Source organism: Enhydra lutris, unplaced genomic scaffold (genome assembly GCF_002288905.1).
Source record: "Enhydra lutris kenyoni isolate GAN:26980312 unplaced genomic scaffold, ASM228890v2 scaffoldscaffold22, whole genome shotgun sequence".
NCBI classification, from domain to species: domain Eukaryota; kingdom Metazoa; phylum Chordata; class Mammalia; order Carnivora; family Mustelidae; genus Enhydra; species Enhydra lutris.
The window spans coordinates 30,230,531-30,244,623 of record NW_019154106.1 but is presented as its reverse complement, the minus strand read 5'-3'; the positions used below and the strand labels follow the sequence as shown (position 1 = coordinate 30,244,623).

The 14,093-nt window shown below is 35.5% G+C and overlaps 1 protein-coding gene across 1 annotated transcript in view; it reads right to left on the bottom strand.

Moving 5' to 3' along the window:
* Positions 1-14,093, bottom strand: part of LOC111149926 — a 270,882-nt gene that overhangs the window by 164,382 nt on the left and 92,407 nt on the right. The window contains exons 8-10 of the mRNA XM_022507207.1: positions 11,026-11,160; positions 8,170-8,288; positions 716-776 (exon numbers count right to left, since the gene is read on the bottom strand). Coding sequence (XP_022362915.1) covers positions 716-776; positions 8,170-8,288; positions 11,026-11,160 — 315 coding nt within the window. The remainder of the gene's footprint in view (positions 1-715; positions 777-8,169; positions 8,289-11,025; positions 11,161-14,093) is intronic.

Below are 14,093 nucleotides of genomic sequence, written 5' to 3'. Positions count from 1 at the left end.
ATGCTAAGTGAGATTAGTCAGACAAAAGACAAACACTGCATGATATCACTTATATGTGGAATCTAAAAGAGCTGAACTCATAGAAACAGAGAAAGGAATGTAGGTAATCAGGGGCTAGAGGATGAGAGAATTGAGATATTGTTGACTGGTGTAAATTGGCAACTATTAGATCAATGAGTCCTGGAGACCTAAAGTATAGCATAGTGATTATAGTCAACAATGTATTACATACTCGAAAGTTTTTAAGAGAGTAAATCATAATCTCCACAAAAAAAGACATAATTATATGATGTGGTAGAGGTGTTAGTGAATGCTATGATTTCATATTGTAATAGATAAAGTAACAAAGCAATATGCTGTATGTCTTCAATTTATACAATGTTATATATCAGTTATACCTCAATAAAAAGTAATTTAATTTAATTTAATGTAAAATTAATAGAAAGAAATAAAAAAATGATGCCCTGAAATGTTAGACTGTATCATAGCAATTAATTGGAAAGAATTATTTTTGGCCTTGGAAAACTTGTATTTTAAAGTCAAACAAAACCCCACAGGAAAGTATTGAGTTAAATTAAGTTAAATTTTAAACTTCTGGGCACAGGGATATATTTGTGCAGCAAAAGCATTTCTTGCTCTCAACAATAAGAATACTTGTCAGAATCTAGGAACAGAAAAATATACGACTAAAAGCTATGACTTACAAAGTCCTTACCTTCGAATAAATGCAGCTGTCAGTTCCAAACACCCACTTTTGAGAATTATCTCCTTTATGTCTGTAATGAAAATGTAATTTAGAGACTGACAACTTTTCACCACACTGAAACATTTTCTAGGTTTCAAATGAAAGGATCATTTTCCATATCATGGCAGAAGGAGGACTGCCCAGACTCTCCCAAGGATTCTACCATTCTACCATCATTGCTGCATCAGCAACTGAAGCCTTCCTTCCCTAAGACAACTGATTTCCTTGGTACCCAAAGTGGTGGTGGTGGTGGTGGTATGTGTATTACCCATGACAACAATGATTAGGAGCTTTAGAGATTAAAGAGAATCAATAAAAATACTATAGAAATTTCTGTCCCCAAAGAAGATCCTCTCTTTATGAGGCAAAAAGAGGCTTAATTAAGTATAAGGATTAAGAGGATAGGATGGAAAAAGTTACCATGGAAAATTAGGAACCTTGGACACCTGTTTCTGAAATGACCAGAAAATTTTATTACGGAATATCAGATTTTCTAAACCAAATATGAGTTAAAAAAAAAAAAAAAAAAGAAAGAAAGAAAGAAAGAAAAACTAGAATGTGATTAACTTAATCATGCCTAAATTAACTAATCTTGTATTCACTAATATTTAGAAACCTTACATAGATAGGACAAATGTATTAAATTAAGTGTAATAGGATGTTAAACACGACTTTTCCTACTGCCTCTGAGTTTTGACAGAAACTTCAATGGTTGGGAATAAGAAATGTCAGGTAATGCTCTATTCTAAAGTGAGGCACTTTATGATCTAGGTAGAACATGTCAAGGTAGCAGTCCAAAACTGGCTGAGTGTGCATTAGCCTTTTACCCACATCCAGTTTATATTAGAAAATGTGAAGAATTCTTGGGCATGGTGAAATAGACGCTTGATAATACTGTAGGTTTCCAAGCCCCTATCCTCAGAACTTTGATTCTGAAGGTCTGGACGCCCCCCCCCCGCCCCCATCTACATTAACAGGTATTGCAAGTGATTCCCATTGTTAAGAACCCTAGGGAATTTGGATGCGTGTGGTCTACAGATAAGACTTTTAAAAACACTGAACTACAGTGATGAGAGCAATGGGGGAAGGAAAGACTACATACTTACTATGAAAGGAGAATTGATTTGGTGATTGAATAAATGGAATGCAGGTTAGAAACAGAAGGCAAGGATAAATTCCAGATGTCAAATTTGAGGAAAGAAGAAGGGAACGTGACACTATGAAAAGAAAGTGAATTTAGAATGTAGAAGAGGAAGCAGGGATATGAGAAAACATGAATACTTAGGTAAAGTTTTTTTTATGAAACATCTTTCAAGGTCTAAATGATCCCTAAGCTAAGAATCTTGTTATCAGGCTTTAGACAAATATAATTGTTGCTCTATTTCAGCACTGGGTAGGATGGGGGAAGTATGAGGAGAAATAGTCCTTTTGGAGACCTTTTAATGTTGTAATTAATAAAGGAAAAGAAGAGTTTTCAAAAAGTTTTTGACTTAGGGTCCTGAGCTAAAATGTATGACTTTGATAATGGAATTCATTATCCAAAACAACAACAAATAGACTAAGAATTTGAAGGGAACTGAGATGAATAAAGTGCAATAAAGAGAGATGAAGTGAGCTGGTCAAAAATCAAAGAGCTAGGTAGTATCAAATAGATACTAGAACCCAGAGCACCTGAATTTCTGCATGTCTTCTCAATTAGATTAGAAAAGTATAACACAAATTACTTTGTGTTACTTGAAGATTGAAAATGGAATCAACAGTTTAGGCTCACTGGTTAGAATCTGATACATAATCTTAGTGACTTAACACACTTTAGTGTGAATATAGAATTTTTTATACAGTTGTGTTCATATAATCAGTAAATATTCTCATACTATACAAATTCTCCTGAGGTACCAAAAAAGCTCATGTTTCAACCATTGGGTTGTCAATCCCAAGCTTATAACTACACTCCTTTTAAAAATAATAATAGAGGGTCTCCTGGGTGGCTCAGTTGGTTAAGCAACTGCCCTCCGCTCAGGTCATGATCCTGGAGTCTGGGATCGAGTCCCACATGAGGCTCTCTGATCGCCAGAGAGTGTTTCTCCCACTGTTCTCTCTCCTCTCATGCTCTCTCTCATTCTCTCTCTCAAATAAATAAATAAAATATTTTAAAAAAAATAATAGAATGACTGCTGTAATGCTTTGATGGAAGTGTGCTGGGTTTTGATAAAACTTAGATCATTTTAATGCATAACAGCTATAACTCAGTACAACATTATTGCATATAGGCAATTCCTCCTGTTGCATAAATTATTGTGAGCATTTTTCTTCAAGATAAATAAAGTGGAAAATGATAATTTTTTAAAGTGTAAGACATCTGCAATTGGTAATTAATATACTAATGCTAACTGTCAAAAGCTATAAAATCCAGAATTTTGTCTTTTAATTGAATTATCGTGTTGACTAGAGGATGAATGTGATTATAAAAACATAAACTACATCTATTTCAGTTTTGATTTTCTGAATTTGTCGCATCTTTTCCCCAAATAATATTACAACAGGAAAGATGTTTACCAGATTGTCAACAGTATGAGGGCAGAAACCACAAGTGTCCTAAGAACTGATTACAGTGCCTGTGATAGGATATTAAAGATATCTTTGAATAAATAGATATGTGAATAAAATGTCAAAATGTAATCACCCTAAAAATTAATAAGGCCGTTATGAAAAATGTTTTGAATTTAATATACAGCGGTTTAGGAGATATTCTTAGTGGGTAGCTAAAGAACATAAATTATACCTCGATTAAGAAAATAAGGAATAATTCTGAAAGAAATGCAAATTTCCTAGCATTTCTCAAATTTTATCATAGCTCAAATTCGGTTCAAGAATTGCCTTTTTGGAAATTTTGCAAACAGCATGCAGGAAATTTTGCAAACAGCATGCAGTTTCAAATCATATATAAGCCTTGTGAGCTTGCTAGTAATTTCCTTATCAGGAGTCTTTCTAAGCATTTATCTATAAACGTTACCTTTAAATTTTATTACCAAAGTTATAAAAAACAAGATTCTCATGTGGCATCTACACTAAGCAGGGGAGAAGATATCATTCTAAAATATAGTGACTTCTTTAAAAAATAAAATTGCACAAACATAAGTACATCTGTTTATTTTTAAAGATATTTTATACGTAGAAAAATCAAACTTAGATCCAATATGCAATGATGTTTATATGGGACTGAATTAGAAAATAGCATAGAATTTCCTCTTTTTGGTAAACAAGCAGCAAGCTTAAAAGATTTTTTATAGAGAAAAACAAAATTAAAAAATAGCAATAACAATATCAATAATGAAAGAAAGAGAGGAAAATGAAGAAGCAGTATTCCATCCAAGAATCAAAGTTATAAATAGCATAACATGTACTGGACTAAGTTCTGGATCTGGATCTGACATTAGCTAGATCAGATATATGACCTTTCTAGAACATTTAGTCTCTAGTGGACTTGGAATTTCTTATAGAGATAATGACATTATTATCACTATCACAACCACCACTATCACCACTGTTACTACTTCTACTTGTAAAGAAGAGTTTAGAAGAGATGCTCTTAAGAGTCCTTCTTTCTCTGAAAGCATAGGACTTCCAAGACTAGTCACATACTCTCTTTTTACAAGTAAGGAGAGAACTAACTGCCCTGAGAAGCTTGCTCATTGAGTATGCATATGCACTTTCCTATTTCTATTGGGAATCTACAAAATGTGTATACACACACATACACATGTGCATACACACATACATTTTTTTTTAAATACACCACTTATCAGACAGTAGAGACCATAAGGCAGCCCATAATCACAGTTCAGTTAGGGGAAATTTCGTAAGCTAAAGCTCATTATATCCCAGTTGACTATAAGGAGGACTACTATCATCATGCTTCACAATTACAAATCTATTTTCCCAGATAGCTTCAGATATGTCTGGATATTCCAATGCACACAGATCAAAAGTAGGATCCATAAAAAACAGAGGAAAGGGATTTCCCCTCCATGATTCTTAACACAGTAGGAGTAGAGATAAGAAATTTGATCCATCAATCCAACTGTGAAGTTACATATAGACAATTTTCTACTTGATGTTGACATTTCTAATAGTGTTATCTGTGTGTTTGAATATTACTTAAATGTCCAATGCATGCCAAATGGTCCTTTCTACAATGGGGCAGTCTGTCATTCTGCTTTATTCTCTTAGCCTCCTAAACTTCAGGACCTGACCAAAGATGACTTTCAGTCTCTCTAATTACCTGGTGATGTGCTGTTTTCCCTTCTATCTGTCTTTTCGTCTCTGCACCTAGCACTACACAGCTACACTTGGTGGTTATAGTTAATGGTGTCCTTAGAGCAGTGTTTGTTTAACCTACTCTAGATTAATGTTGGCAGGTTATCATTCTATTTCCAGCAAGACCTAAGTGGGGAAAATAAAAAGGAGATGCAAAACACCATAACTGAAAAATTAACATTGAAATAAGACAGTAAATAAATAAATAAATAAATAAATACTATATTTGTTGAGTGATTTCTACTTTGAAGGAAAAAAAAGAAAGATAGTAAAGATTATCAGACAGGGATTAGAAATGAATGAAGCAGGCTAGAGCTAGAGTGAGGGCTACTATTGGGAACAGTAGAAAATAGAGCAAACCAGAGGATATATTCCATCTGAATCTGTTCCTGCCTCACTGGTAAAATGAGATGATGAGAGTTCAGTACTGCCCATTCTTCTGATTTTTTGCAAGAAAAGACAGAAATACGTAACTTTTGTGTAAAATCTCCCTATTTCTACAGGCTCACGACCAATTCAAAATATTACAATAATGTGCAGGCCAAACAAAATCCATGGGCCCAATTTTGTAGTCTCCATAATCTAACCTCTGTGTGTGGATGAATGGGGGTGCTTCCTTAATTAGATTGTGAATTTAACACTAAAAGCCAAATCCTACATATCCATATTCTTTAAAACGGAAGCAAAATCAAGATTTAATTGGTGGCCTTATTAAAAGGCTTTGATGCAACTGATTTGTCTATAAGATGTCCAAAATATCTTTTAGAAAGAAGCATTTTTTATTTTAAGGTTTATGATTTTTTAATTTTCTATGATTTTCAGATCACTTGGTAATGACATCGTTGGTTTGCCTTTCATCTACTCATAGTCAGATGCACATAACAGAAAAAATATTAATAAACAAATATGTGCAAGCACTTGCTATACTAAATAAGAATGAGTGATACGAAATGAGACATAACCAAACAAATGAGGCATGATATGTTTGCAATATTCTCTGTGAGTTGTCAGGTTGCTACTTTAAGTGTTAGTTCTATTGTTTTTAGTATTGAAAAGACTACATCTTGATTCATAGCTTTTGTTAAAATCGTATTACACTACGTAAGAGAAAAGGAAAAAATATTGTCTCTAGAAGTTGTATGAGGATTTATGTTATTTATAATAATTTATGATATTTATAATAAATAAATTATAAATAATTTTGTTATTTATAATAAATTTAATATATATTATAATAAATATATGTTATATGTATTATATATTATAATAAATATATGTTAATATATGTTATAATAAATAAATTTATGTTATTTATAATAAAATATGGTTTTGTTTAAAAAAAAGACAAAGAGGCACTTCAGATACTCTTAGAAAAGATAAATATACTTGAAAAGTACCAGAGGTAAGGTAAACTCTAAAAATCTTGGTCCCTACTGCTTTCTAAAAAACAAATAGCTTCACCATTCGTGAGAACTTGTAATTTTCCAAATTTTCTACTATTTGCTTCTACCTTACAACAGATTTTGTTTCTCAGATAAAAATCAAGTTGCATTAATATAAAGGGAAATAATCTACATTTACATAGGGATCTTCCCTTTCCCCCTTATCCACCCATCCTATCTCTCTCCTTCTCTCCCTCTCCCTTCTTCCTTTCTTTCCTGAATTAAACAAAATCTTTCTTGTAAAATGGAGATTTTTTTCAAGTAAAACTTACTGCAGTGGTTTTTTTTGTTTGTTTGTTTTTGTTTGTTTGTTTTTGTTTGTTTGTTTTTTTAATTATCATCTCTTTTCTTGCCCAAGCTCTTTTATCTAAGCAGCAAGGACATCAACTGAGTGGTTTCAGCCCCACTCAGTTCCATGATGATCCTGGCCAGAGCAGGAAATAAACCTCAGTGGGTTCAGTCCAGATCAGCACTAATTTCAGGATCCAGTAAGACCAGGGAGAGCCATAGGCATAAAGAGTGTGTTCATCAAGCTATAGATAAACTTTCCAGAAACCTGCCATTTTGACCTAAACCACTGGTTAACTCTTCCACTCAGAGTGCTCTCCCCCCAACACTTCCCTCCAAAGTAAGCACTCAGTCATTCCTTACCCATTTTGATTTTTTTGTTTGTTCCCCTAGTTTGTCTTTTTGTACTTCTTAAAACCAGCTTTTTTGGGGCGCCTGGGTGGCTCAGTGGGTTAAAGCCTCTGCCTTCTGCTCAGGTCATGATCTCAGGGTGCTGGGATCGAGCCCCGCATCGGGCTCTCTGCTCAGCAGGGAGCCTGCTTCCCCCTCTCTCTCTGCCTGCCTCTCTGCCTACTTCTGATCTCTGTCTGTCAAATAAATGAGTGAAATCTTTAAAACAAACAAACAAACAAACAAACCAGCTTTTTGAGAAACAACTGACACACAACACTGTAAAATATTGCACAACTGACAGGCACATATTTAAAAGTGTAAAATTTGAGAAGTTTTGAAACATGTATAAACCTAATAAACTATCACAACAATCAAGATCGTGAACATACCCATATCCATCTCTCCCCCCAAAAATCACCCCAAAGTTTCCTTGTGCCCCTTTGTAATCTTGCTCTTCTATCCCTCCCCATCGTCCTATCTCCAGGCAAACACTAATCTGCTTTCTAGATTAGTTACCAAGTCAGCAAAAACAAATAGGAAGGAGACTTTTGATGCCCTACATCTCATGTAGGGTCTCCTCAATTTTTGTCTCCTCAATTTTTCTTTCCCAGTTCAGTGTTTCCTATTCAGAAGATTTTAAAAAGGTTAAGAATACACACAGAACATTAAATATTTAAATTAACAATCAAAATGCATATAAAGAAGGGAGTTCTAATAATTATAGACTAAAGCAGCAGCTTGTCTACAACATAGGTACATGTTGAACGCCAACATTTCACTTTCAAAAATGCCTAAGAAATACTACCAAACTGACATACATTTTCAAGCTTATTTGTGGTTAGAAAATTAATGTTGATATTATAGAACACAAATTTAAACACTTAATGAATATTCCATCTAAGGTGGGAGGCATCGTGATTTGACTGCTCAGAAATCTTGAAATTAACATTTATTATTTTTAGCTAAATAGCTCATAAGCATTACCTTTTCTGTAGGATTAATTTATATCCTTCTAGTGATGTTCCCTCAGCAGCCTTGACTCTGATTGGATGACCAATAGCTAGGCAGCCCTGCGTTATCGCCCGGCTCAGGATCATTCCAGCCTTCCAATGAATAGAGAGGGGAGAGAAAGGTCTAAATAAGTTAAAAGAACCAGAAAATTCAACAATGTGTCACAAATAGTGAGGTCATTATGCCTGGATAACCCCGGATATTAACAGTTGCTGAAAGTGAAACACTACCCACAACTTAGCAGTCAGTGAGCCCTGCTCAGAATCAGTGATCTTCTGTCCAACAAGGGTGGCATTTTACAGTTCAGCGCAAAATAAAACAGACCTTGATATCTTCATTTGTCCTTTTTTTTCTGTGCATATTTCACAGGGCAGTGATTTGGGGTCCATCATGTGTCACTTGTTATAGTTATAACTACAGAGCTTACTTGAAATATGTATGCACAGGAAAAAAAAAGTGCAGTGAACTGAAAAGATTGAAACAAATCCTTAACCTTCGTACCAGTTTAAAGTTTTATTCTGGGTCTAAATACCATGGGTTAAACATTTTAAGGTGGTTGTGCACTGTTTTTGTTTTAAATGCTAGGATACTCTGATAAGGAAATTGGTTGGGAATATTGTTTAAATGGCCAATTAACAATTTTCTTACTTAGGGAATCAACAACACATTTTAAATAAGTGACAACCACTGAAGAATGTATTTACACACACTGAAGATTTATGGCATGCGAAAGTGTCTATCCTAACAAGTAAAAATATTTATTTTGAAAAAGGGGAGAGAGCATTCAATCTAAAAAGAGTTTCAAAATTGTCTTCTTTTTAGCATGTTAACTTTTATATCTCATGCTTTCACTGTGTGCTAAAGAAATATATGATAACTTGGGAAAAGTATTTTTTTTAATTTTGGTTCTAATAAATACTGGATGGAATCTTCATTTGAACAAGCTTGTCTCTACAGCAAGAAAATTCCTTGGGGTGAGGATAAAAGGACATTTATTAAGCACTTTCTGTATACCAGATCCTATGCTTGAACTTCACAGTACTTTCTTACTTGTCACCCCAGCAACTGTGCAAGGTAGGTATGACTAACTTCAGTTTACAGAGGAGGAAACAGTGGTTTAGTGCAGCTAAGTAACTTTTTCAAGGTCACACAGGCATTCTAATTCCCACCCATCTAACTCCAAAAGCCCATCCTCTTTTCAGTAAGCATTTCAGTTATTTCTGAGGAAATTTTAGACAAGTACAGGTTTTTTGCTATCATGAAATTGTAGAAACAGATACCATAAAATTGCAGAATATGAGATCTCAAAAGGAACTCTTCATATCATGTCAGCTGGTCCAACTCTTTTCAGATAAGACTAAAGCCCAGATACAGTGTGTGACTTACCCAAGGTAACAGAAATATTCAGTGGCAATGCTAACGCTTAAGAACTTCCATCATGCTCAGACATTAGCCAAATACTGAGCAGCGTTTTACATTACAGTGAAAAGGTATAAATTTTGAAGTCAGATAGACCAAGAATCTTTCCTCTGTCACGTACAAGCCTCAGTTTTTTCAGCTGTATAATGTATAAGATTAAATGAGATAAGAAATATGTAGAAGATGCCTAACATAGAGCAGTTGTTTAACAAAATTGCAAATATTATTATTAAGTCTGAAACAAAATACAATTTAAAAAGGGTTCGTAGTTCATAGAGTCTCCAAGTTCGAAGTAGATTGAAGAAATATCAACCTCTTTCTGCCTGAATATATGAAATGAACATTTCTTGGTGCCCTTGTACCTTAATTACTCTATATGTTTGTTTTTAGCTCTCAGAGAATCAAAAAATAACAGTTAAGGACAATCCCAAATTTCATTTGAGAAAAGAGTTGCAATCCCCTGTCCCCAAAAAAGCAGCAGCAAACCTGCCTGAGTGACTCTGCACTCAAAGAAGTGCTAAGAAGAGGCAAAAATAATCTAGAGTGAGGGCAAAGTAAGACATAAGAAGGGTAGACACAAGCTGTACTATCTCTTTCCAGACATAAATATTTGGTGGCAATTACACAACATATTTCAATAGCAAGTGGGAAGGGGAGGGCAATTACATGTTTTCAATTTAAATCAGATCCACTAGTATAGTAGTAAAGTTAAAAAATTAAATAGTGTCAATACATGGGTATAAAATGTGTTAGTCATTGTTCACATTCTATACTCAAGGATTTCTCTTAAAACTATCATTACTAGGGGCACCTGGGTGGCTCAGTCGTTGGGCGTCTGCCTTCAGTTCAGGTCATGATCCCAGGGTTCTGGGATCGAGCTCTGAGTGGGATCCCTGCTCAGCGAGAAGCCTGCTTCTCCCTCTCCTACTCCCCTGCTTGTGTTTCCTCTCTCTGTGTGTCTCTCTCCATCAAATAATAAAATCATTAAAAAGAACAATAACAACAACAAACAAAAACCGTCCTTTGGGAGACCGCACACTGTCCTTGTAGGGTGCGCCCCCACCAGGCTCCATGAAGATCAGCAATGAAGACTAAGGAGTGGAAGCAAATGACCTTCAGACAAACTTCATGAAAATGGTGAGTGTATGGACTGTTCGGAAGTTCTGTGCCAAGTTTAAATACTCTCTGAGTATGAACTAATCGGCACGTGTGAAAGTGAATTGAATGCTCACATGGGGATCCACAGCAGCCCTCTGCACGAGACAAACCAGGAGCAGAGAAGTAGCATTCCTGACAATCGCTCATGCCTCCACTTGTAGGCTTGTGTGCATGAGGACACCAGGAGCTGGAGCTGCACTGTGAGCAGCGAGCATGGGCAGTCACTCGGGGAGACCAGACACTGTTGTGTACCTTTGTGATCAGCCACACACTGGCTGCAGGCCACAGGATGGATGGCGCAGTCTCACTTCCACTACTTGCTTCCCTACTGGAGGAGCTCCGCTTTTTGATGGAAACAGAGGCATGAAGGACAATATTGGGATCCACCTATACCATGAGAAGAAGTACGTGTTTTTAAATGTATAGTCAGAAAGTCCACCCTCTTCAACACACCCAAAACAGGTTATCCTAGAACATTATATTTCTGACTGAAAAGGTTTCTTTTGAAGTAGTAGCGCTCCATCCCATTTAATTTAATTCAATTAATACTTGGTGAGCATCAGCTCTGATACGCAAGGCCCTAGACTATGTGGTATGGGGTATTATAAAATATTCTTCTTGCCTGGGACTCCCTGGGTGGCTCAGTCAGTTAAGCATCGGCCTTTGGCTTGGGTCATGGTCCCAGGGTCCTGGGATTGAGTCCTGCATCAGCCTCCCCTGCCCCGTGGGGAGTCTGCTTTTCCCTCTCACTCTCCCTCTGTGCTCTTTCCTCAAATAAATAAATAAATAAATAAATAAATAAATAAAATCTTTTAAAAACATTTTTTTCTTGCCCTAGAGAAACTTGCAGCAGAAGAGGCATTAACACACACACACACACACACAGAAACACACACACACGGACAGACTACATGGATTCTAGAACAGGGACATCAAAGGAGAACAGTTAAGAGTCCCCACAATCTTCTAAGAATAAAGGGACATGAGTTGAGAATTTAATGATAGTTGTGGGAATGGACAGGAGGGAACTAACTGGTAAGGCACAGTATCCCTGTCTCCCATATTTGTAATCAGACTACATACATCAAAGAAATTGTATACCTTCTAGCATTTCTCACTTAGCCATGATTGTAAAATAGGCATTCACATCACCTGTAGAAATTCTACTTCATATTTAAAACTCTTCTGCTAACCTATATGATCACTTTTCCTGAGTAAATTTTTAAGTATCAATATTTACTTATATAGGATTATGGGAATATGTCAGTTTATACTTTAAACCCAATAAATGACATTGCTTCAATAAACATTTAAATTATTTTCTAATACTAAAAAGTGTATTCTAAATCTGCACTAACACTAGATATTTGTCAAGTAGCAATTGATTCTTAAAAATTCAAAAATTAAATGATCATTTAAAAAGCAATATTTACACATGTGATCAGGTAATAACAAAAGGACATAACTAGTATATTTGGTAATTACACCACAATGGAAGATAGTTACATCTCAAGAGAAATATTTCTTTTTATTTTTTTAATTTATTTCTCTTTATTATTATTTATGTGAAAATAAAATTTTAAAAATGCAGCAACCCCACGACGGAAACGGATTTGACTTACAGCTCTTTGATTGTGTTTTCCCCAGTTAGCCAGTAGTGGCTGGATTCTGGAGGGGAATCCCCCACAGTTTCTGAACAATGATAAACTATATTCTACTAATCCACCCACCACAGGACTCAGCATTTAAAGTAACACTCTTACTCAACCTTCTAACTCCAAGTTGCCATCACACTCAAAACTCTCCTCTGCCAACAGGGAAGAAGATTGTTTTGACTGGAATTAGTCAGACAGAAGAACCGTACTGCCAACTGCTTCTTTGTCCAGCACCTGCTGCCAGCGCCTAAATTCTTGTTATCTCCACAACATGGTTTAATCTTTTAACAGTTGGCTTATTGGTGAAGAGCGAGGGGTTCTTTGTGTCTGTCTTGGGTTGGCACCCAGTATTAACACCATGCTGTTTTTCGAGAGATATTTTGCTGGACAGTTCCCAAGTGATTCTACATAGACCAGACTCAGCCAGGCCCACTAACTCAGCTTCATTGCCTGTTATTAAAAGAAAAAATCTTGCCAAGTCTGGGGTTCTGATACATTTAAAATTGACAGTGGCTATTAAATTTCAATTCATGATTTCACCTTTTCTTCCATTTTTAGTTTATTTGGATAGTTTAGCTTTAGACCAAACATGTATTAAGGTGGGAAAGATAAAAATGGTGAAAATTACAATTCATAAAAGAAAAGTGCTTTGACAACCTGCAACATGTTCTACCATGCATGCGTGCGTGCACACACAGGTATGTGATAGCATTGAGGCTGAGCTATTTTCTAAATACATATTATCACGTGTGTCATTAGGTCATTAGGAAACCCCTTTTATTCTTTTGAATACCTATATATATACAGGAGATAGATAGATGATAGATAATAGATAGAAAGATAGACAGATAGATAATGTATCCCTTTAAATGACTGTTATGATTTTAGTTGTCTGAATAAATTGTATTAATACAAAAGCTTCCAGTGATTAAAAAAAAAAATGGTGCATGCATACTCTGGGCCTCTTAAAACTTGTTGTTTAATTTTCTTTTTCCAAATCACTAATGAAAGCTGTTGATATTCCTGTGCAAATTCATAAGAGAAGCACTTATGGTGTTTATTTACAGATCTGAGGAATGAAACACAAGACAGTGAATTTTCTTGAAAGCAGGAGTTCACCGATCACCCCCTTTATTCAAAAACATATCATTTGCTACAAAGAAATTTTATAAGATTTTTCACTTCTGATCATGAATTTAGGGCCAAGTTAAAAAAGGTGATACACAAATTTAAATCACAACTATAAGGAGAGCCTGGGTGGCTCAGATGGTTAAGCGTCTGCCTTCAGCTCGGGTCGTGATCTCCAGGTCCTGGGGTTGAACCCCATGTCGGGCTCCCAGCTCAGCAGGGAGTTTGCTTCTCCCTCTGCCTCTCTCCCCTGCTTGTTTTCTCTCTCTCTCTCAAATGCATAAATAAAATCTTTTTTAAAAATAACATCACAACAATAATAAATGTTATAAAATCTCTTTCCTCGTGTCCCTACTGTTCATTCTTAGTCTTTTTATTCCCTAAATCTATAGCTGATGAATACACCCACCTCAAAGACCAAGAACTGGAAAAGTCTAAAGGCAGAAAGCACCAGTGAGTACATAATTATGCAATCAAACAAGGCAAAATATCTAAGATGTAAATATGCAGTCCTCAAATATCTTCCAACTATTGGTT